General features: G+C 32.1%; 3 protein-coding genes across 6 annotated transcripts; 2 read left to right on the top strand and 1 right to left on the bottom strand.

The window, feature by feature from the left end:
- Nucleotides 1-290: 290 nt before the first annotated feature.
- Nucleotides 291-4,857, top strand: LOC131935765 (uncharacterized protein C6orf62 homolog). Its single transcript, XM_059292410.1, has 7 exons — nt 291-1,004; nt 1,142-1,228; nt 1,990-2,079; nt 2,262-2,384; nt 2,510-2,644; nt 2,780-2,839; nt 2,928-4,857. The coding sequence occupies exons 1-7, from the start codon at nt 876-878 to the stop codon at nt 2,988-2,990; spliced, it is 687 nt and encodes a 228-aa protein (XP_059148393.1). The 5' UTR covers nt 291-875; the 3' UTR covers nt 2,991-4,857.
- Nucleotides 4,858-5,909: 1,052 nt separating this feature from the next.
- Nucleotides 5,910-16,448, bottom strand: LOC131935769 (uncharacterized). 4 transcript variants are annotated; one of them, XM_059292414.1, is made up of 19 exons: nt 16,255-16,448; nt 15,241-15,375; nt 14,707-14,793; nt 14,075-14,285; nt 13,580-13,691; nt 13,264-13,417; nt 12,566-12,671; nt 12,303-12,435; nt 11,859-11,997; nt 11,485-11,586; nt 10,261-10,372; nt 9,919-9,983; nt 9,568-9,733; nt 8,905-9,023; nt 8,535-8,612; nt 7,925-8,025; nt 6,484-6,631; nt 6,245-6,303; nt 5,910-6,092 (listed from the first exon to the last, which is right to left on the bottom strand). In XM_059292414.1, the coding sequence occupies exons 1-19, from the start codon at nt 16,306-16,308 to the stop codon at nt 5,930-5,932; spliced, it is 2,244 nt and encodes a 747-aa protein (XP_059148397.1). In that variant the 5' UTR covers nt 16,309-16,448; the 3' UTR covers nt 5,910-5,929. The 4 variants fall into 4 exon arrangements, with proteins under 4 accessions (XP_059148397.1, XP_059148399.1, XP_059148398.1 ...); XM_059292416.1 differs by lacking the exons at nt 5,910-6,092; nt 6,245-6,303 and having other exon boundaries at nt 6,539-6,835; XM_059292415.1 differs by lacking the exons at nt 5,910-6,092; nt 6,245-6,303 and having other exon boundaries at nt 6,539-6,767.
- A 572-nt stretch (nt 16,449-17,020) lies between these two features.
- LOC131935759 (methylcrotonoyl-CoA carboxylase beta chain, mitochondrial) lies at nt 17,021-21,657 on the top strand. Its single transcript, XM_059292405.1, has 10 exons — nt 17,021-17,620; nt 18,023-18,201; nt 18,532-18,782; nt 19,218-19,416; nt 19,635-19,726; nt 19,874-20,034; nt 20,531-20,652; nt 20,845-20,943; nt 21,033-21,161; nt 21,544-21,657. Exons 1-10 carry the CDS (start codon nt 17,059-17,061, stop codon nt 21,619-21,621), a joined length of 1,872 nt encoding a protein of 623 aa, XP_059148388.1. The 5' UTR covers nt 17,021-17,058; the 3' UTR covers nt 21,622-21,657.
- Nucleotides 21,658-22,375: the final 718 nt, after the last annotated feature.

The raw sequence follows: 22,375 nt of genomic DNA, 5'->3' as shown, positions 1-22,375 counted from the left end.
TAATAGCTAACTGTAGTAAAACGGCTTCACAAAGTGCACCTCAACTCTTTCAACAATTCGCAGCGCCTTTGGAATATGTCCATACTCTTTTTTTAAAAATATCTTTGCATACATTTTAATTGTAAGCTATTTTAAAGATTTACGAGAAAATAGTGATGCCATCTTAAATTTTATTGGTAAAATATTTACTAAAATTGTTTAACTGGGTTGCCGCTTTTGCATAAAAAAATAATTGAAGAGTTCCTAATATTTTTTTCTTTTGTTGGTCAGCATAGTCTCCTCTTGATTACGCCATTGCATTACGCCATCTTGATCCGAGTTAGAAGGGGAAGTATATAAACAAGCACCTTCCGCCCTGTTAGTAAAGGTGGACTTCACACATGAGCCTTCAAAGTTCATCCAAAATGTCTCACCACAATCTTTCAATGCTTCTACCCCATGTAACACTCGCGATGCATTACGATGAAGTACCTATGATGTCAACATTTGGGTCTGTTTTCTGCTTGAATACGCCCGAAACCCAGTGTCCTCTGTCATTCCGGAAGAAAACTGCACCTTTCCTCGACTCAGTCATAACCTCCTCTTAGGACTTATTACAAAAAATATCAATATTAAAATGTTATAGTATATATATATGAAGGATAGGCATAATCCATTGCTCAAAATTTCAAGTGATATTTGTTTTATACTCTGCTTGTAATCTGTATGTACTGGAGAGTACTCTCCAACTGTTGCCAGTCACACAAAAATGAAGTATAAACAAAACATGCATCAGGAAAAGAAAACAGCTGGCAATACATTCAGCCCATAACCCATTTACATCAGCAAAGACTTTAATAGATATACTTTAGTGTGGTTACGGTTAAATTAGTGAAATGGGGGATCCAATAACAAGGAAAAGTGCAGCTGTAAGCAGATTGCGGAATAACCTCCGTAAAAAGAGGGAAGCTTTAGCAGATCAATTTGACTTCAAGATGTACATATCGTTTCATTTTAAGGATGAGGTACTGCTTTATTCTCATTTGGCCATAGGCTAATGACTTAATTTCCAAGAGCCACCATAATATAGGGGCCTATATATAACTTCTGATTCTCATCTTTCTAATTAAAAAAAATATTAAAATATACTTCTCTATTTCAGAAAAAGAAAAATGCACTCTTTGAGGTGGCTGAAGTTTTGCCTGTGATGACAAACAATTATGAACACAGCATACTGCAAGGCGTAAAGGTGTGCATTAGTAAAATCAGTTTTTGTTTCTTAAGCTGCACCAGCCTAATACTAATAACCCTTTGAACCCTTAGCTCCTGAACCTAAAATATCCATGCCCCTGAGCGCCTAAGTTATATGTACACACTACAGACTCTAAATAAAAAAATAAAAACTATGAACATAACAACAATGTTAATTTTATCATTTCAATTAACATATGTACATGATTTATCGCCAATACTTAGATCTAGTAATCCAGTTGTTTGAGTAGGTAGACCCTTCTTTTAGACATAGGTAGATGTAGACGTAGGTAGAATGCCGGTTTAGAATTTTAAAATCGTCTTTCCATCTTAAATTGTAAATGATAAACATAAATTTGGTTCATTGGCTCAGCCAAGCCAGGAATTTGCCACGAGTCGAACAATACCAGTTACTTACTTTTTTAATATCACAATTTTATGTACAGACTGGCGATCTGGGATCAGGTATCTAATACTGCTTTATCTGTATCTTGGGGTATGGAGATTTAAGACTAACTGATAAAGCTGTACCGCTGGTTCAAAGGGTTAAATGGTTGTTTTAAAGGGGTTATTAAAAAGAGAATTTATATAGTTCTAGGGTTTTATTTAATTTAGGCCTCCAAGTTGAATTAATTTGGATTATCCTACTTCAATTTTTTTTTTGTTTACGTAGATGTGTAGAACAGAAATGAATTGAACTAGTTCCATAATTATAAATATTTATTTAAGTTAAAGTAATTTAACAATATTTTTCCACAGAATGATTCATATTCATATGAAAGCTCACGTGAGCTGATCGAGAAAGATGTTGTCCAATTTCATGCTCATAGATGGCAACCCTTGAGACGAGTAGGTTTTATTGTTATACTTTTATAACATATCTGTTCAATTTTTTAACTTGGTAACTTAAGAAAAAAAATTTAAATCTTTAAATGCTCGCAGTACTTAGTATATCTTATTCTATGAAATGTAAAAGAAACACTAATTTTCTCCTTGATAAATCATTTAATCTTTTTTAAAACTCTTTTCAGGATGTAATTGGTTGTACTGGACAAGTTGACTTTTTTTTGTGGCCTCGCAATGATATTGAAAAGATTCAATGCCATTTATTTTCCCGGTGGAAGGGTGATGATACCCCTTATAAGCCACTTAATGTAAGTTGTAAAAATAACAAAAATTCCATAGGATAGTATTTTGTTAAAAAAAATTTCTGACAGAAATAAATTAAAAATGATCCTGTTGTCGATAGTTTTTGAAAGGTTTGACTTACATTTTTCAGGCTGAATACATTTTTCGCAGTGATGACTATGAGCGTCAGCTAATGCGATTATTAACTGTACGGGACAAAACTGGACTAATTGTCACAAATACAGATCAGACTGTTTTTCTTTTTGTGGACAAGCAGCATATGCAGGTAATGAGGGATCATTTACAACATATACTATATATCTAAAATGTTGCAAGTTGTTTTGAACTGATAAAATACTAACTTTAGCTACTGCTTATTCTTTTGTAATCTTTTAATACCTGTCTTAAAATTTACTTTTAGACAAATAAAAACAAAGTGATGGTCTACAAACTACGCAGTGTGTGCCTTTACATGCCCCAGGTAAGTTACATTATCAATTATTGAATGTGATTATTACTTGCAGTAAATACATAATGCTAAGCTTTTTCTTCACTTCTTTTCATGCTAGGATCAACTGATGAACTGGGGTGCTGGTACAATCGAGGAACTGGTTACCAGTCACTTTATGTGACTTTGAAGTCATAATGCTACTTCAAGAAGTACATGCTGTTTGAGGTTCATACATATGAATTCCATTCACATTTGTTTTGTCATAAAATCCTTTTTTCAAAAATAGAAGACATTTTTAGGGACAAGTCGTAATGTATTATTTATTTATAAGTAATCTCTCTTTGTTATCTCTTTAGACTAAATGAATGGCGGAGTTGTTTTACATTCTGTTATGAAAACATTTTAACGTGTTGATGATTCTTATAATTTGAAAAGCTTCTCGCAGAAGTCTGGGTTTTGTTATATTTTTTTTCCACCTTGGATGCAGCTATAAGTCCATAAATTATTATTTACTGTTAAACTGATTGCAAGACCAGCTTACCAAAGTCAATCTCCTAAGCACAAAACAAATTGAGGATGTTAAATATAAATCTGGGGCAGTGGGCTTACTTATTGTTTACAATTTCTGAGTCACATGTAAGAGTAAGTTAACAAATAATAAATACTGTTCCCCACAATTGAACTATTTAATGTTTGTACTTTCTAGTCTTCCCAACTCAAATCTTCATTACATTTTACAATCATACTGTTTCTTAGAAAGGATTATTTAAATTCACTGTTTGAGTTTCTATTCCTGAGAGTTATCATTTTTTGATGATTTCTTTAAGAATTATATCATCTGGTAGTACACGAACTTTAATTCCTTTAGGTTCCTTAGACTGGGTTTTTTAAAACTTTGACAAAAATTAGGGTTTACAGGTGACGTAATGTCATTGTCACATTGTGTGGACTCAGCCTACTCATACACTCTACTAATAAAAACTAGCATGATGACCAGTTGAATATTTTCTGTCTAAGGTGACACATTGATGAAATTTATATAGAACTCACTATAACTTACTAGCATAGGGCTTGTAAAATAGTAGAGAAAAACCAACTGAAGCAATTGGTTGGATTAGTGTGTGCAACTGCTGAATGTACAATTACCTTATAAGGTCGCTTTAATGAAATTTGTTTTTATAAGACAAATTCAAGATTAAAAGCCAATGTGAAAGGTCTTCAGAACTGCCTTTTTTGTGGTAAAAGTGTTGCTGTAACAATTCTTTCCTTAAGGTTTTTTTTTTTTTTTTGCTTAACAATTTTGGCAGCTTTAGCCATTCATTTACTTCTGTTTTTGTTTAACAAAATGTTACTATGTTAATCAGATTTCTTTTTGTTTTTTTTCAATTCCAAGATTATTTGTTGTAAAAAAAAAAAGAGCTGTAATTACTAATTTTTTGTAATGTTATTTTCATTCTTGTAAATGAGAGACTACTGGATGAGAAATGTCTGACTTTTAAGTTATTAAAAACCAACTTAGTTATTACAACACGCTGATTAAGTAATAATTTCTAATTAAAATTCATTAAATCATTTATTTCTGTAACCTTTTCATTATAAAATTTTCAGTGATTACAATTTATTGTAATAACTGAGTATGTTGAAGATGAGTGATGGTTATTTGCTTCTTAAGTTGCAGTGTTAACTAGTATTTTTACTTTTTGTGTGTGTTATTGTTTGAAGGCAAACTTGCTTTCTCATGAAAAGAATGGTACAAAAAATTGTTGTTTTCATTATGTTATGTTGCCATTCCTTGCTTAACCATGCCATATTTCATGTTTGTATTGCTTGATAAGCAGTTCACATTGTTTGTAAACATTTTGCCTCAAAGCTCATCCTGCAAATAGGATTCCAGATGAGCTTCTTATTGAAATTATTTAGGGTAAGTGCCTTACAAATTAGGTTGCATAGATACATTTGATCAAGTGCATGTGAAAAATTTAAATGTGACTTCCTTTATTATAAAGTGTAAGTTTTTTTATCCAACTAATATTAAATGGGTTTTTTTTTTTTTAAATAAAGAAATTTTAATGCAGTAAATGTTAAAAAGCATTTCAGATTTCTGAGTATACCTGAGGATTTAAAAAAATCCAAAATTAAACAATTTACGTACTGGTGGTCACATGACCGTTTTCTTAAGCTTATAAAGCAAGCAATTATTCTTAACCCTAGAACAGAAATTTTATTTTATGATTTATCTAGTCTTTTAATAAGCATGGTTTAAATTTTTTAAAGCTTTTATGGCCATTTTATTGGAGTGAAGATGAATAACTATAGGTGTGAGTCATAGTGTGCTAGCATTAAAACATTAATGCAGAAAATTCACTTTAATTGTATATTAAAATGGTGTGTCTGAAAATCTACTAAACAGATTTTGACATATAAAGATGACCTAGGTGTTAACTGGCTAATAAATGTTTTGTAAATATGCTGTATGTGGTCATGGAAGATAAAAACAAGTTTACATGTATAACAATTTATCTATGGAGCTGTCATATAACCATGCAAAAAGATTTTGTTAAATTCTTTTATTAAAAGAAATTTAAATTAAAAATGATTGAAGAAAATAATTTTTTTTACATTAATTTATTTTTAAATAGAATACAACTCATCAGATTTTATCACACCACAAGTGATTTATACAGTGTACTAGCTAATGAATATCATTGCTAACACCAGTGAAAATTCTTGGACAATCACCTCACAATACAAAATAACTTTTGCAGTTCCTGTCAATAGGCATACTTTTTGTAATTTTTTTTTTAGAAAACAATATTCTCACAATGGAGACAAAACTAAAAAATCAGCAGTATAAAACAATCACTTAACTTTGTTCATACTCCAAATATTTAAGTAAGAAAATTATAGAATAATTAGTTTTAAGCAAAGGTTATCATCACATTTAGAGACACTAAAACAAGAATACAAAATGGGATGTGGATTTGTTGTTCAGGTGCAACAATATAGAAATTTACAGAAAAAAATGTAACAGTAAGGTTAGCAGTAATCCAGTATTTTTAAAAGTTGTGAAACTTAAACTCTTTAACACAAAAACAAGTTGATGCATAAAGTCCTTATGCCCTAGCCCTGCTCCATCTTTTTAATTAACTCCAGTAAAAATGGCTTGACAGTAGACAGGCCTACACTCTTGTTCGCCTGTGCAAAAATATCCTCTACTGAATTTGATAATTGCTGTTGTCGAACAGCTGTCTGTTCTGTGGCCACTTGAGCAAATGATAGGAAGCTGGAAATATGTTGAACACTTGATAATTATAGTATTACATCAAGCCGTACATGAGCCAATGACACTTGTTTGAAAACAAATGTGTGGGCTTTTATTTAACAAGTAAATAGTTTGGGGGATAAAGTATGTTACACGTATATATTTAAAGTTACCTTTTCCATGAAGGCATGATGGAAAACAAGTCAGGAATGTAGTTGGTCAGCACTTGGCTCTTTAAAAAGAAATTAAAATCTTTGATAACACTTTAAAAAAAAAATAAAGGCCTACATTTATTATTTTATTATCTGTTTTTAATTAGCTGCATGAAAAAATTGAAGTTTGCATATTATGATAACCTTTAAGTAACTGACTATTTTAATCTAACTGGTATTTAAGTAAAATAAAGTCTCACCTGGGCTAGTGCTGTAGTTGTTATATGTAAGTATGATGGCAATTTCTCAACATTTGAGGCCTCGTTTTTAACCAGCTCAACAGCCTCAGACCAAAGCTCATGCTGAAGTAGGTACTTCAATGCCTTCTCTACACAATTACTTACTTCACTGAAACAGACCAAAGCTCATGCTGAAGTAGGTACTTCAATGCTTTCTCTACACAATTACTTACTTCACTGAAACAGACCAAAGCTCATGCTGAAGTAGGTACTTCAATGCTTTCTCTACACAATTACTTACTTCACTGAAACAGACCAAAGCTCATGCTGAAGTAGGTACTTCAATGCCTTCTCTACACAATTACTTACTTCACTGGAAACAAGTAGGTTTTTTTTAAAAATGGTTAAGAATGCAGAGTTTTAATTTTAAAATGTTGAGAATAATACTAAACTGATAACTTGAAGAAAAATTAACTAATTAAGTTGCGTATCAATAAAATGCTGATGCTATTCTTTTTAGAGAGTTTTAAATTTCCCCTCCTAATGTACAACTTGACAAAACTAACAATGACAGACAGGGGGTCCATAGGTGACTCCCCGGCCCAGGGGCATAGTGGCCCTTCCCAGCGCCCGGGGACAAACTTTCCATTTGCACCCTCCCCCCCAAACTATTTATAATGCAAAAATGCAGCTAAAATGACATTTTAATTTGTTTTTCCAACCCATTACCCCCGCCCCCCCCCCCTCGCTACGCCTCTGCCCCTGCCTACACTACTGTTGACAACTAGCAAGAATGAGTGTGAACTACCAGATGATACCTAGCAAGAATGAGTGTGAACTACAAGATGATACCTAGCAAGAATGAGTGTGAACAAGCACATGATACCTAGCAAGAATGAGTGTGAACTACCAGATGATACCTAGCAAGAATGAGTGTGAACTACCAGATGATACCTAGCAAGAATGAGTGTGAACTACCAGATGATACCTAGCAAGAATGAGTGTGAACTACCAGATGATACCTAGCAAGAATGAGTGTGAACTACCAGATGATACCTAGCAAGAATGAGTGTGAACAAGCACATGATACCTAGCAAGAATGAGTGTGAACTACCAGATGATACCTAGCAAGAATGAGTGTGAACTACCAGATGATACCTAGCAAGAATGAGTGTGAACTACCAGATGATACCTAGCAAGAATGAGTGTGAACTACCAGATGATAACTAGCAAGAATGAGTGTGAACTACCAGATGATACCTAGCAAGAATGAGTGTGAACTACCACATGATACCTAGCAAGAATGAGTGTGAACTACCAGATGATACCTAACAAGAATGAGTGTGAACTACCAGATGATACCTAGCAAGAATGAGTGTGAACTACCAGATGATACCTAGCAAGAATGAGTGAACTACCAGATGATACCTAGCAAGAATGAGTGTGAACTACCAGATGATACCTAGCAAGAATGAGTTTAGACTTGACCAGGGCTGCCATCTTAGGGTTACTTGATGCTACACAATCAGGAAGACAGTTGCAGGCAGTTTTGTAATAGATCAGCTGAGGAAGAGTCATACATGACTGAAGTTCATTTCATTCAGTAAAATAAATCAAAATGAATTAAACAAATCAAACTTTTAGATTAATTTTTAAAAAATTGGTAAAAACAATGTTTGCCCAAGAAATCTTTGCAAAATATTTTAGTGACAATTGCTTTTAATATTATAACTAAGTACATTTATTTTAATTCTTGGGGCTATTTAAATTTAAAAGCTTCCTATTATAGAGTTTTTTAATGTATTATTTTCTACAGTACAGTAGTAAAAAAAACTGTAAAAAAGTAGTGAGTTTTATAAACATTTAACACAAATTTTTTTCCCCAGGCTGCTTGTACTTCAGTCAACACATCATTTCACACAAGTAAACAAATATTAGCATTTTGTGTTGATTATACCTCAGCCCTATACATCAGCCTAACTCATGTAACTCAAAACAAGAATTATATAAACAAGACAGGAATTATACAGACAATACTAGAATAAAACAGATAAGACTAGAATAATACCTACTGTATGTTTCTTGCGGACAAAAGCTGAGACACCAACAGAATGTTCACTAACAGATTCTGCACATTTAACAAAGTTCAGCTACAAGGAACAAAGATAGATCAATCAAATCTAATGAAATCTTTAAATAAATGAAAGGTTTTATAATAGAAAATTTTAAGTTATAATGTACCGGTTACTCTTCTATCCACAAAACTGTCAAGATGTTGTTGATTTTTAGAATTGCAACAAAAAAAGTATAACAACTTTATTATTTGAAAAATTTGACTGTTGTAAATAAAAACTACATATCTGGACAAAATTAGTTTATGGGTTAGAAACTTGTATTCCCTTTTGGGTCTAGTTGTGTGGTCCTAGTTAAACTAACACTTACTAGCTTATCAGGGTGGAGTTGAAACAACAAACGACAGATAATCTCAAAACTCATCAGATCGCTGCTTTCAATTCCAAGAACTGCCTGCCACCTCGGAATTTCCATCTGGTCAACTACAACTGGAAATAAATTTTACAAGTCCATGGAGTAAATATTTTAACTTTGTCTACTAGTTTTGAAATTTAATCCCTATTTAGAACTTTTTTGAAAAGATTATTGTGGTTATCCATCCTTGACATAAAGTTTTTTTAAAAATGATTTTTATATCCTCCATTTGATCCTCCTGTAAATGATGTCACATGTCAGCCTTATTCCCACCCATAAAACTGTAATTTCTTGAAATAATTATCTTTTTTAAATATATAAACTAAGCTGTTTCATTATTTTGTATATTAATAAATTCTTAATCAATTTACAAAAAAAAATGTAAAAAAAAAAGACTAAATGTTATAAAAATATTATTTTAAATGCGAAAGTGTGATGTCACAACTTTTGAAGCCCATATTCACCATTACAAATCACTGCTTACAAATCTCTTGGGGGAAGATGTCAATTAAGCACAACCCCCTTATTGCTTAACCAAGCAATTATTTTTTTTTAAAGTAAAAAACAAAGCAAAAAGTGTAAAATCTCTAATTCTAGGCTAACGACATACTGACTTACTACAGTCTATAGTGATCCCTTTACACAAATAGTTCAAGAGCTCTTCAGGATAAACCTGTGAAAGCCAAAGCATTTTAGCATGCTGTGAAGACTTGGACAAACTACGCATCTCCATCAAACTAGAGACCATGGACTCGCCAACATTTTCTTCCCCTTTCATGACAACCTGTATAGAAAAATGTTTACATTTACAAGAATGTAAATAGCAATGTAACGGTCATTTAATTAATATTTAAAAATAAGTATATACTGCAAATTATATAAATACCAACTATTTGGACCAATCTAAAAACCAAAATTAAATCTAACAACAAAGTTTAGGCATGGTGGTTATGAAACAATATGACCTACCATTTTTGATTCTATGAGAACTTTTAACAGACTCTCCAAACGCCAATATTCTTCAAGATAAGGAACTGTAAGTAGAAATGTTGACACAATGAAAATTAAATTTGAATATTTAACAATTAAAAGAAGCCATCTTACATGCAAAATTAAAATACATAAAAAATAAATATGAAGTTGATAAGTGAAAGCAGTTGTTTAATCACAGTAATACAAGTTAAACCAAATCTAATTTTTACAGAAACTTTATTGAATTAAAAATTACAATTATACATACTTGATATAATTTTGAAAGAAGTAGAATGACATTGATGGTGAAGTTAAAATACAAATGGAATAAGCACTGACCAATGGTTTGTGAAATTTGTGAATGAGGTTGAACATTCTTGCCATCAGTGTATTGTTTCTTTAATTTTTCCAGTTGTTGATTTGTGTTATAATCAAAGTTTTCCAGCCTCTCCTAGATCATAGGTAACAAATTATGGTGGCTAATGATATCTTTTTACTTTCTCGTATATACGTAGTATAGAGAAAGTATTGTAATCGTGCAAAAAAAAAAAAAATCGAGATTTTTACAAATCTCGACGTTTTACACCTCACTGATACGGAAAAACATAATTTTGCAATCTTGTCCGTATGTCTGTGTGTCTGTGTGTCTGTGTGTGTGTGTGTAAACACGATAACTTGAGTACCCTTACAGCTAGGTTGATGAAATTTCATATATAAGTATTTTATCAAAATTGTAGATCCATATCAACTTTTGAGCGATTTCCGATAACCGGAAGTGGTACTTTTTCTACTTTGAATTTTTCAAAAGCCTATAACTTGAGTACTATTTCAGATAGATAAATGAAATTTCACCTGTAAGTAAAAGATCTAATTCTCTACCTTCTGTTACATTTTGAGTAATTTCCGTTGACGGGAAGTACTAATTTACGCTATTTCCGATTTCTCAAAAATGCATCTAAATTTATTAAGTACTAATAATATTGCGCACCATTATGAACATCTTTAATCAGCGTTCGCTTGGTGCGCAATACTTTTTTCTATGAGATTCTATTAAATTTTAAAAAGTTTAAGTATTTAAAATGGATTAAAAATCATAACTAGATCTATATCCCGAGTTCCCATCCCCTGTTGTTTTATATAAGAATATTCGAGAAAGTTTAGGGGAGATCACTCCCGGTTTATTTCAATTACATTCAGATTTTAATAAATGGCCTTTCACCCTTGACAAGCACATACAAGAGTTACCATTTTAGGACAGCACATACAAGTTACCTTTTAAGGACAGCACATACAAGAGTTATCATACAAGTTAACTTTTAGGACAATGGAAATTAATCTATTTCTGTGACCTCGGTATATAAAGCAATACTATGCTAGCTCTATGCCAAGCTGCCTTTCCCTAACGTGAGCGAGGTACCCTTCACAGATGGGACTTAGTGACTTCGTTAGTAGGTCTACTATAGCTCAGGATACAAACTCAAGACTTTTGGGTTAGCACTCTACCCTCCAACCCCCCAATCCCACAGAACATTGAAGAGCAAGACAATTGAAATAATGACCAACCTCTTGTAGATGGGCAATACGTAGCACGTCAGTTTGTAGCAGGTGATCATCAGGCAACTTGTCAGCAGAGTTAAACATTTCTTTCCCCTTGGTATCTTTTCCCTAGTAGGTTTAAAGAAAACACAGTGAACATTTTTATTAAGCTTAACAAGGCACATAGTTACTTTGCATTATTAAGGATATAGCTGATAAAATTTTACAAAATAGAGCAAGCTAATTTTACATGCAAAGTATATATTTAAGTTTAAAAAAAAAACTTCACTGCAGATATTTCAATGATGAAGCCAACATAACAACAAATATATGGATGTTGAACTAAACATCAATATGTATATAAATGAAGAACCAAACAATTTAGATCAAACGGTGTGTACCTGCAACCCAAACATTTGTTCATGAGTTAAAATCCAAGCAAAGTATGCTGGAGATGTGCTAGGGATCACCTGGTAAATGTTGCATGTTGTAAAAAGTTTTGTCACGCAAACAAGGCTAAAGTCTTGCAACCTGAAAATACTAAAAATTCAAAAGTATTTTCTTTAATGTGAAAGTCATTTAAAACATTGTATGTATTTCATCCTAGGGATACAATTAGATCAACTTTAATGTATATTAACTTGAGTTTGTAAACCAATTTTTTTTAAATACTCAAAGTATAAAAATTTAATGGCGGATCATAAAAGTTAATTGAAAACCAAACATAGCCACAGTAAGGTAGGTAACTATTGTTTGTTGTTTTACAGTACAGCAGGAGTAGGCTTACATTAAAAATATATTTGAAAAGAAAAAAAAATGCTTTTGTAATATTCCCACCAACTTACTGAACTGTTCCTTGAACAAATACTCCTACATGCCCCTTGTGTAGAAACCAATCAGAAGATTTTAAATTTGAATCTTCGCATATTAATGACTTTAAAATTGTGCTCTTCTTTGACATTTTCTTTTTACCAGTATCTGAAAAAGGAAAAAGAAAGATCAGTCATTTGTTATTCAATGCAATGTAATTTTAAAATGTATTTGTTTCTTGTGCTTTGGTGTCTTATTTATATTAAAATAAAAAAGTATCTTGTTAAAGATGACTAGCCTGTGAAACAAGTGTAGTATTCTAGTTGACCTCCAGAATGTAATACTGCAACCTCTCCTCTTGAATTATCTGCCCTTACACCAAGATTACCTTGACCTGGGTCAGCCTAAAAAAATAAAAATATATAAAAATTACATTTTGATATTAATTTGTGCTAACGATGCTTATGAACAATGTCAACATCTCGGATCATACAGTTGCAATGATGTTAGTAAACTCAAAGAAAAGTTATTATTACGCGAATGCAAGCAACAACAAACCAGGGATGTGTTTAGTCGGTTCACAGAAAAATGTGCAAAAGGAAAACTGCAAACAGAAAAATGTGCACATACAAACTAATTATACTAATACACTTTAATTTCATCATATTTCGTGGAAAAGTTTTTTATAATGTTACAATGTGCATGTGGGTTTTTTTTTTGCCAGTGTCTATAAATGTTCGATTTTAGAAAAAAAAATATGCCCATGCACACTTTTTAGTTTGCAATTTTCTGTTGCACATCTTTCTGGTCACAGTTTAGTCTGATCAAGCAGTTAATGGAATATGTATGAGAACAAATGTTAGCCACAGAGAAAGGTAGAAAATGAAAACAAAAATATATAAAACTTACTTCTTTTTCTTTAAATGTACGATTTAAGAAGTATAAAAATTAAAAGGACAAACAGTTGTACCCTTTACATTGCTCAAATGTTCTTACCTTAGCTAAGTATGACACACATATTAACATGGTTTCTTGAAAATCAATAGCTGGTACAGCAGGGAAACTTATGGACTCATTGCCAATATAAAAGACAATCAATTGGCTCTGGAAGTCATACATCATATGCACTGACACATGCTCAGGAACAAACCTGACAAATAAGAGTAGTAAAAAATTAGTTTAAAAATTCAAAACAATTATGTAAGTCTGGCTACAATATTCTTGTTAAAATGCTGCTTTTGTATTCTTAAATTCCCAGATTTTTACCTAATCAACAGCCAAAAACAAATGTCTAAAAACAATGAAAACTTACTTATTTCTGATGAAAACTACATCATTAGACATGGTCAACATTTCACAAGGGGGGCAATTAGACAAAATTATTTCCCTTGTGCTTTGATCAGTCTCTGCATGATGTTCAAATCCTGATGAGTTTTTAAAAAAAGTTGTTGAGAAATAATATATCAATACAAACAGACGTCACCTGAAATGAAAGCGCTGATTTTTAAACTGATACTTTCTATAAGATGTTTATAAACACCTTACAGAACGTTTTTAATTTATATTAGTAAATATGAGGTTTTAATAATGAGGGCTAGCATCTATGTGATAAGCATAAAACATATTTGGAAAAAACTTAAGTCCATGTAAGAATAGTGTTTTATTTATTTGAAATTTTGCCCATTATTTATTATTCATTAGCTTTTACTACAGCTTCTAGAGTAGCAGTGCTTTAGTTAAAATTGACCCAAAAAAATAATTTATTTGTTAATTTTCTTTTTGTAGATAAAATTTTACTGGTTAATACCTCGAGGTAACTGCCTCTTACATATACAGTATGTAGTCACTGCAGAAGTAGGTGAAGATTTTTCACACCACAGCAAGCACCTGAGTGTGGAGAGGTATGCTACACTAATAACCTCTGTATTGCCTGAGGTGCTAAGGCTTAGATTACCAACCAGGGACCAGCTAAAGTCTGCACCAAACCGCCAGAATTTCATTTGACCTGCTGAGTCCACCTAAACAGAATTATACAGATGATTAAAAAACAAAGTTTTCCAAAAGATTTTTCTGGCTGTTTTTTTTATTGTACTCAATTGTACTTAAATTGTCCAAGCTAATTTCCTAGACTCCATAATTATGCTGTTAATTGTGAAATAAATAATGAAATAAGAATACACTTTTTTGACCATATAAAGTTATGTGTGGCCATATAATGCTGAGTCTCTTTTATCCTGTCTAATTAGGTCCCCAGTACAGTTGGACCTACTCAGACAGACTTGAGCCTTAGAAATGACCTAAAGTAATCTAGAACTGTGAGAAAGTAAATAGACCTTCAGTTTGCCACACCAAACCAGGCCTTAGCACACTCTATTGCTAGATGTTCTGATATCATTAAGTTATAAACAGAGACTATGATCTACAATATAAACACTATACCAGAGCTACTGTATCCACAGACACCATAAAGACATCAACTAGGGAAGATCTTAGATGTGATATATCCAGGCATCCAATGTTTGACATCTGTAAATAAAATGAATACTAAAATATGACATGATGTTTAACACTAAGGTAAATGATGTTACTTGCATTTCATTTGTGTTTATTTTATGAAGCTTCTAATCAGACAATTTTCCCATAAGGATGCTGTATCTATTTCATGGATTAAAACTTATAATCTAATTTATACATCATTTCTGATGGTTGAAAAATAAGTTATCTAGGTTACCATGCTGACATTTTTTTGGTGGTGTATCTGATATATAAATGGTAGTTTGAATCATTGGAAACCAGTTAAAGAAAAGAAGCCAAAGAAAACCTGAGGTTTATAACTAGCATCTAATATCACTTTCAGGAGGTAAAATACCTAGTAAGATGCTTTTAAAATAACTTTCTATCTATAAGTGCCACTGAAAATTTATCTTTATCTTCAAATTAATAACAAAATATTATATTATGTTGGTAGCTTACATTCTGATATGACAAAGGCTTGCAATCAAATGTGAAGAGTTTCCTGCCATTGTCTGTGGTTATTAGAATATGTCCTGGTAATGCCCAGACTTGACTTACATCCCCATAGACTCGTCTACAAACATCAGTGAAAAGCTAGGAATAGAAAATGTTACAACTTTGTTTAATTTCATAATTAAGTCCCTTCATCTATTTACTATTTAAATTATAGATCTTTCTAATAGTCCAAGCTCAAAGCCTAGGATAACAGTTTAACACAATATTATAATAAATAGGCATATATTAATCATATATATATATTATGGATGTATGCCCTAATTATAATGTAATAGGCCTATATAATATATAAATCTCAAATAGACTCTGTACCTCAGTATGTATATTTGTAAAAGACATGCATATAGTAAAAAAAAACTTAATCGCCATTGTGTAATATATTTCCTAAACCCGGGCAATGCTCGGTATACTGCTTAATAAACACACAAGTCACAGTCCTTTAATGGCTTTAGTCTTTAGAAATAGGTTTTTTACAGAGGACAGTGCAGGGCCCCGCCAGGACAGCTAGATTATAGAAATCTAAATATAAATGTCAAACTTTAAAAAAAATAGTTCACCTTAATTATATTCATTTAATAATGAAATATAGTATGGGCTCTACAATCTACTATATAATTATAAAGATCTATATCGATCTATGCCCTGCCCGTACTATTTTTTGAGTTAATTAATAGTTTTATATTTAACTCAGTCAATGAACATTGAACAACAAGACCACCCGGTTCCCGGTAAAAAATGTATAGTAATAGTATTATGTATGTACTATGTAGTAATAGTTAGAGTATAGTATGACATAATTTAAAAAAAATAAAATTTTTAGGCCTATTTTTAATATTTTATTTCAGTATTTAAATTTTTTTATTTTTATTTAGACTCTCACTGTCCGTTACCGTTAGTCTAGTCACTTCTCTTCTAGACCTAGTGTCTACTAGTGACTCGAGTGTTAGTTTGACCCACCTCTGTTCTGCACAAAGGAATGCATTGTGCAGCTTGGTAAATGTTAACTTCCATAGGAATTAAACGTTTCTAGGAATGTACCAGTGTAGATCAAACAATCAAGACTAAAAATTGATTTTTAGTGATACACTAAAGACATTTTGATGAAGCCTAGGAAAAAATTTTCAGTGTTTAATCTTTCCTTTTTGTTTTTGTTTACTTTCCTACATGTCATGTGACTTCCGTAAAAATAATTTTCGGCGGTGTAAAGTTAGTACCGTATGCCTAAATTAAAAAGTATTAGCCTAAACTTCTATTAAATACGTTACGAAATTAAGAACTAGATTTGGCTTATTCTTTAGTTTTAGCTTTTAAACTGAATATCTTCAGTCATCATCATCTTAATATTAGATTAGAACTACAGAAGATAAAGTCTAGGTATTTCCATCATATATGAAAAGTTTTACTTAACACCGTAAATTGTTTTTAAACTGCTAAGTACTGTTTGTGTCCAAATTCCAAGTGCCACTCCTATTGCTTTGTATAGCAGTCGTAGATCTAAAAAGTCCATAACATGCATATTATAATCTAGATCTATCTAGGTTATAGATCTAGTTTAAAGTGTAGGTTTAACAATTTAATTGGTCGTCTTGCACTTATTGAAAATGCATGTATTTTAATACATTTAAAAAAATATTCTAAAATTTATAAATAGAATAGCAGCAACAATACCACACACACTCACACCCATGCTTGGCAAGAATTTTAGGTGCTTTTAATACTTTTATCATCTATCTTGAATGCCAACAGTACTGAACCAGCAGAATGATGAGATTGAGAATGACACAACTACCAGCTGTAACTGTTAAGTCCTACCAAACTTACAACAGTTTATACACTTCAGTCAAACATACCTTGCAGTTTACCAAGAGTGTTCCATTTTCATCCTGCAGTAATTTTCAAAAATTGTACAACAAAGTCAAAATCAATGCATCAAATATTTTTGCTACAGGACTATGGAATGGAAATCACCATCTTTGTAGATTTCAAACTAAGACAACTGTCTATGCATATAGATATTTATCAACATGTTCAGAAATTCCATTTAAAGTAATTAAAGAGAAAGCACATATTGATAAAACATCAGAGGAATTTTCCAAAAATATCAACAGATTTGAAAAAACAGTTGAAATATACCAGCAGGCTGTCAGTATTTCTCTCGCAGGTGGAGGTGAAAAATCAATTGAAAGACATGTAAAACGACATGGAAAAATGGTGATAACAGACAGATTAAAATCCTTGTTTGATGATGAGTACCTTGAACTATCTCTTATTGGTGGCATTGGAATGGAATATGGACATATTCCACGTGCAAATGCTTTGACAGGTAGTAAGGCTTTTGGAATAAAGAATATTTTTTTCTGCATTTTGTTTTAGCTTGGTCAGGTACTAAAAAAAAAAATCAAGTTTGTACACTGATGTTGCCATAAATATGAAGATTATACTTAATTTTCAACAAGCGATCACATTAATAAACAGTTACTGAACTAAGTCAACATTGAGTAACTTAGTTTATCAATCAATTTTTATTACAATTTACACAATTTTTCAAACATTACTTTTAAAAATGTGAATTGTGCTGTCACATTTTCTGAATTCCCTCTCCCCTAGGAGTGTGGCATTTTCTATGGACTATCCTTTGAGTTATTATTTTATATTAAGTTGATCAGCATTTTAATAGCATTAACTGAGCTTTCTTTATAACTAATTGGTTTTCAAAAATTTTCAGCAATAGGTAAAGTCATGGGAAGATACTGCTTAGTGTTGGCTAATGATGGGGCTTTCAAAGGTGGCTCCATTTATCCAGTAACTCTTAAAAAGCAACTTAGAGCTCAAGAAATTGCAGAACAGAACCGTCTGCCTTGTATTTATCTTGTAGATTCTGCTGGTGCCTTTCTTCCTCTACAGGTATATTTAAAATTTGTCAAATGTTTGTTAAAAGTTATCATCCTTTTGATAAAGTTTTAAGTCAGACTATTGCTGAGTTTAAATTACAGTGTATCATTTTGTTCAGAATAAAGAGAAAAAAAACTGTCTTAAACAAGAATATAAGCCTTCTAGACATGACATATATGAAGCTAATATACAACTTTTCTTTGTAATTCACAAATACTATTTATTATACAATGAAGTGTTATTTCCTTCTAAAATAACAGAACATTAACTGTTATTAAAAAAAACCCACTTATTCCTTTGCATTTTATTACTCAAGCTTTTTTAAAACTTTTTCTTTTCTAGTCTGAGATCTTTAACCTCGGTGGCAGAGCCTTTTATAATGAAGCTGTCATGTCGGCAGCCAAAATCCCTCAGATTGCCATCGTCTGTGGTAGCTGCACAGCTGGAGGTGCCTACATTCCAACCATGGCAGACGAGGCAGTGATCGTACACAAGACAGGGACCATTTTCTTGGGCGGCCCACCCTTGGTGCAGGCAGCACTGGGGGAGATTGTTTCTGCTGAGGATTTGGGTGGTGCTACATTGCATTGTGGGTAAGGATTTTGTTGAGCTTGCATTTTTTACATTCTTTGTTTGCAAATTTTTAGACTTTTTTCAAATTGGTAATTTGTAACATTTGAGAAACCTTTGAGGTGAGCTGTATCAGAGGCGTAGCGACCCTTCCCGGCGCCCGGGGACAAACTTTTCGACTTGCACCCCCCCTCAAGATTTGCACACCCCCCCCCCTCAAACTTTCGATTTGCACCCCCCCCCCTTCAAGATTTTGATTTGCACCCCCCTCAAACTTTCTATATGCACCCCCCCTCCCAACCTTTCAATTTATTTTTCCAACCCATTTTGGCACCCCTTAAGGTCGACACCCGGGGACATATGTCCCCTTCCCCCCCTCGCTATGCTACTGAGCTGTATATATGTAAAAAATAAAAAACTTTTGAAAATTATTAATCCAGTATTTTATATGTTCACAGTACAAGTGGATGCACTGATTATTTTGCTGAAAATGAAGCTGATGCATTACGCCTTGGTCGGGATATTGTTGCTAGTCTAAATGTTACATGCAATGACGCACTTGATTCACATAAGTATGATGAGCCTCTTTTTGATGTTGAAGAGCTTCCAGGAATTATTCCCGCACCCCACAATCACCATAAGATTGATATGTACAAAGTAATTATTGTATAAAACAGGGTAGATAACCTTTAATTAAATAAGAAATATTTTGATGCATGCACTTTTAAAATATAATATTAAAAATACATTTTTTGATTTCTGAAATAAGGTCAGAATATTACAACAATTAATTACATAATTGTTTCTCTTTAATTAAAATACTTTAAAAAAATAGATTTTCAAGTTTGATTTAAATAAGGTACTCTATGTTGCAGATAATTGCACGTATTGTTGATGGTAGCAGATTTCATGAATTTAAAAGTATGTTTGGCACGTCAATGCTGACTGGCTTTGCTCACATAAAAGGGTATCTATAAATTCTTTTTTTGTTTCGTCAATTTTATGAATGACACTTTAAAAAAAAATCATATTACATTATATAGCTTTAAAGATGTGGAAAAAATATTTCTTAAATCAGTAAGTCAAAAGTTTAAATTCAATATAATCACAACAGCCATCTTGTGGGAATAATAGCCAGTCAAGGAGAGATAATGGAAAGAGAAGCATCCAAGGGAGCTCACTTTGTTCAACTATGCTGCCAGAGAGACATCCCTTTGGTGTTTTTACAAAACACAAGTGAGAGTAGCCTTTCACAGTCAAATACTAAAGAGACAGGTATGTTAAGCCTGTACTGTTTTTATAGTTAGTTTGTAATTGATAAGTGGTTTTTTTTTGGTTTGCATTTAGACATCTAGCTAGAACTTAAATCTAAGAAAATTTCATTTTTTAAAATGTATGCAAGTATTTTGAAATTTTAGTTAACCATTTAAAATTTTTGAAAATATCAAATATTCAACTATAAACATTGTTAACCCAGTTTGATTAATATTTAAAATAATTTAAAAAGTTTAACCAGCCAACCTTATGGCATGTTCAAAACCTTATGGCATGTTCAATAGTGGTGGGTGAATGTGTCATCATTTGTTGACTCAGGAGCAAAGGCCTACAGCTACGTTTTTCCACTAGACTCTGTTTTGGGCAGCTCTCTTTAGTTGAGCCTACATAAGCCTAGCAGCCTTTAGTTTGTAGGCACTGTATGAAATATTCAAAAAGCTTGATAGTAGGAATGTTCTGTCTTGCAATTAAAAGCCTGTAAATGTATTTCTTCTAGCTATTGTCAACAGTGTATCTTTGAAATCACAAGCTCGAATGCTGGCAACTGTGAGCTGTGCTTCAGTCCCAAAAATTACAGTCATTGTGGGGAATGGATTTGGCCATGAGCATTATATAATGGTATAATCATTGATGTTTCTCATTAAAAAGATATTTGATTGTTTTTTTTTCTTCTTTAAAAAGGGTGAACGCAAAAGTGCTAATCTAACTTAAAGATCTTTTTAGTTTAGAGTTTAGTTTAGTTTTCTTTTCATATGGATACAATTTAAAAATTGAGCCTTTAACTATTTGTTTTTTAATATGAATTCGTAGGGAGGCCGTGCTGTTAGTCCAAACTTTTTATTTGCTTGGCCAAATGCAAGAGTGGCCACAATGGAGCCAACAAAGCTGGCCAGGGCAGTGGCAGAGGAAGTAAGTGGATTAAGCTTTTTTATTTTCTTGTTTATCATGTTGTATATCCAAGGTGAAAACATATGATATAGTCGAAATGTGTAATTCAGTCAGATGAGTTCAAACAGAAAGAAGAGTTTGAGAAATTAGTCGAGAAACATCACAGAGAATCATCAGCCATATTTGGGGCCACGAGGATTCTAAATGATGGCATTATTTTACCACAGGAAACTCGTAAGGTAATCAAATTATTGAACTTGTTTGTGAAAGCTTGATTACTATCTAAATACATTTGGAGTTGTTTAATGCATTTGTGGGTTAGTATTCTGTGTAATATCACAGTTGTTTAAAGATTTAATTGGGATTTATTATTTCATGACGTGTGTTATTGTTGTTAAATTTCACCTCTTGTCATGATTTTACTCTATTATTTCTGTGCGAAAAACATTCAACTTTTATCTATTAAATATAATAATTTGCCGCAACACCTTTTTTTTTCAAGAATATTCAGAATTTTTAATATTATTTATCAAAATTATTTACTTTGGAAGCAAAAACTGGAATCATTTTTTTTTCATTGGATCTTTACAAATCTTTACATTTTATTTTACAACTCTTCAGGTTTTGTCAGAGTGCCTGTCTATATGCAAAGCTTACAGACAACCTGTCAGCCAAGACTATCCTGTGTTGAGAATGTAATGTTATTCCTGAGATGTATAAAGAATAATTTGTTGTTAGTTAGACCTGGGATATACAGAGAATTTGTTGTGATGTTAGTCTTGAGATATATGGAGAATAATTTGCTGTTATATTTGACCTGGGATATAGGCCCTAAAAAGAAAATTTGTTGTAATGTTAGGCCAGAAAATAATTTGTTATCACTTCTTACTGCAGCATGTATTGTGTTTTCACTGCTTACATTTCCATCCCAATTTCCAAAATGTTTTTTCTGCTTGTTGTGCTAATTTCATGTTGCCTTTGCTCATATTGTGATTTCAGTATCATGTCAACAATTTTTATTCACTACTTATGTTGTGATCGCAGTACCTTGTTGCCACAATTGTTTTTTCATTACCTACATTGTCATCCAAATACCTTGTTGTCACAATTATTTTTTGTTATGATCAGTTTCCTGTTGCCAAAAATGTTTTTCATCGCTAATGATCATAATTTCTTATTGCCACAATAATTGTTTTTACAATACTTGTGCTGTAGCCATTTAAATTATTTACCAAGTCCAGGATTACCACTGGTGAGTTCAAAGTCTTGCCGTACTTAAATTTTGCATGTTTTCATTTTGGTATTGGCATTAATCAGATATTCATTTACCTTTCCCACATGTAGCATCCCCACTTAATTCATGTTATAAAGTATATTTAAAAAATTATTTTATTAATGTCAGCTAATGAAATTATTTGAATGAAACTGAAATGAGAATCTGTTATTGCAAGGG

This window comes from Physella acuta, unplaced genomic scaffold, assembly GCF_028476545.2.
Source record: "Physella acuta isolate Inbredline_101_S28 unplaced genomic scaffold, ASM2847654v3 ptg000157l, whole genome shotgun sequence".
Classification (NCBI taxonomy): Eukaryota; Metazoa; Mollusca; class Gastropoda; family Physidae; genus Physella; species Physella acuta.
This window is presented reverse-complemented; position numbering and strand designations above follow the sequence as displayed.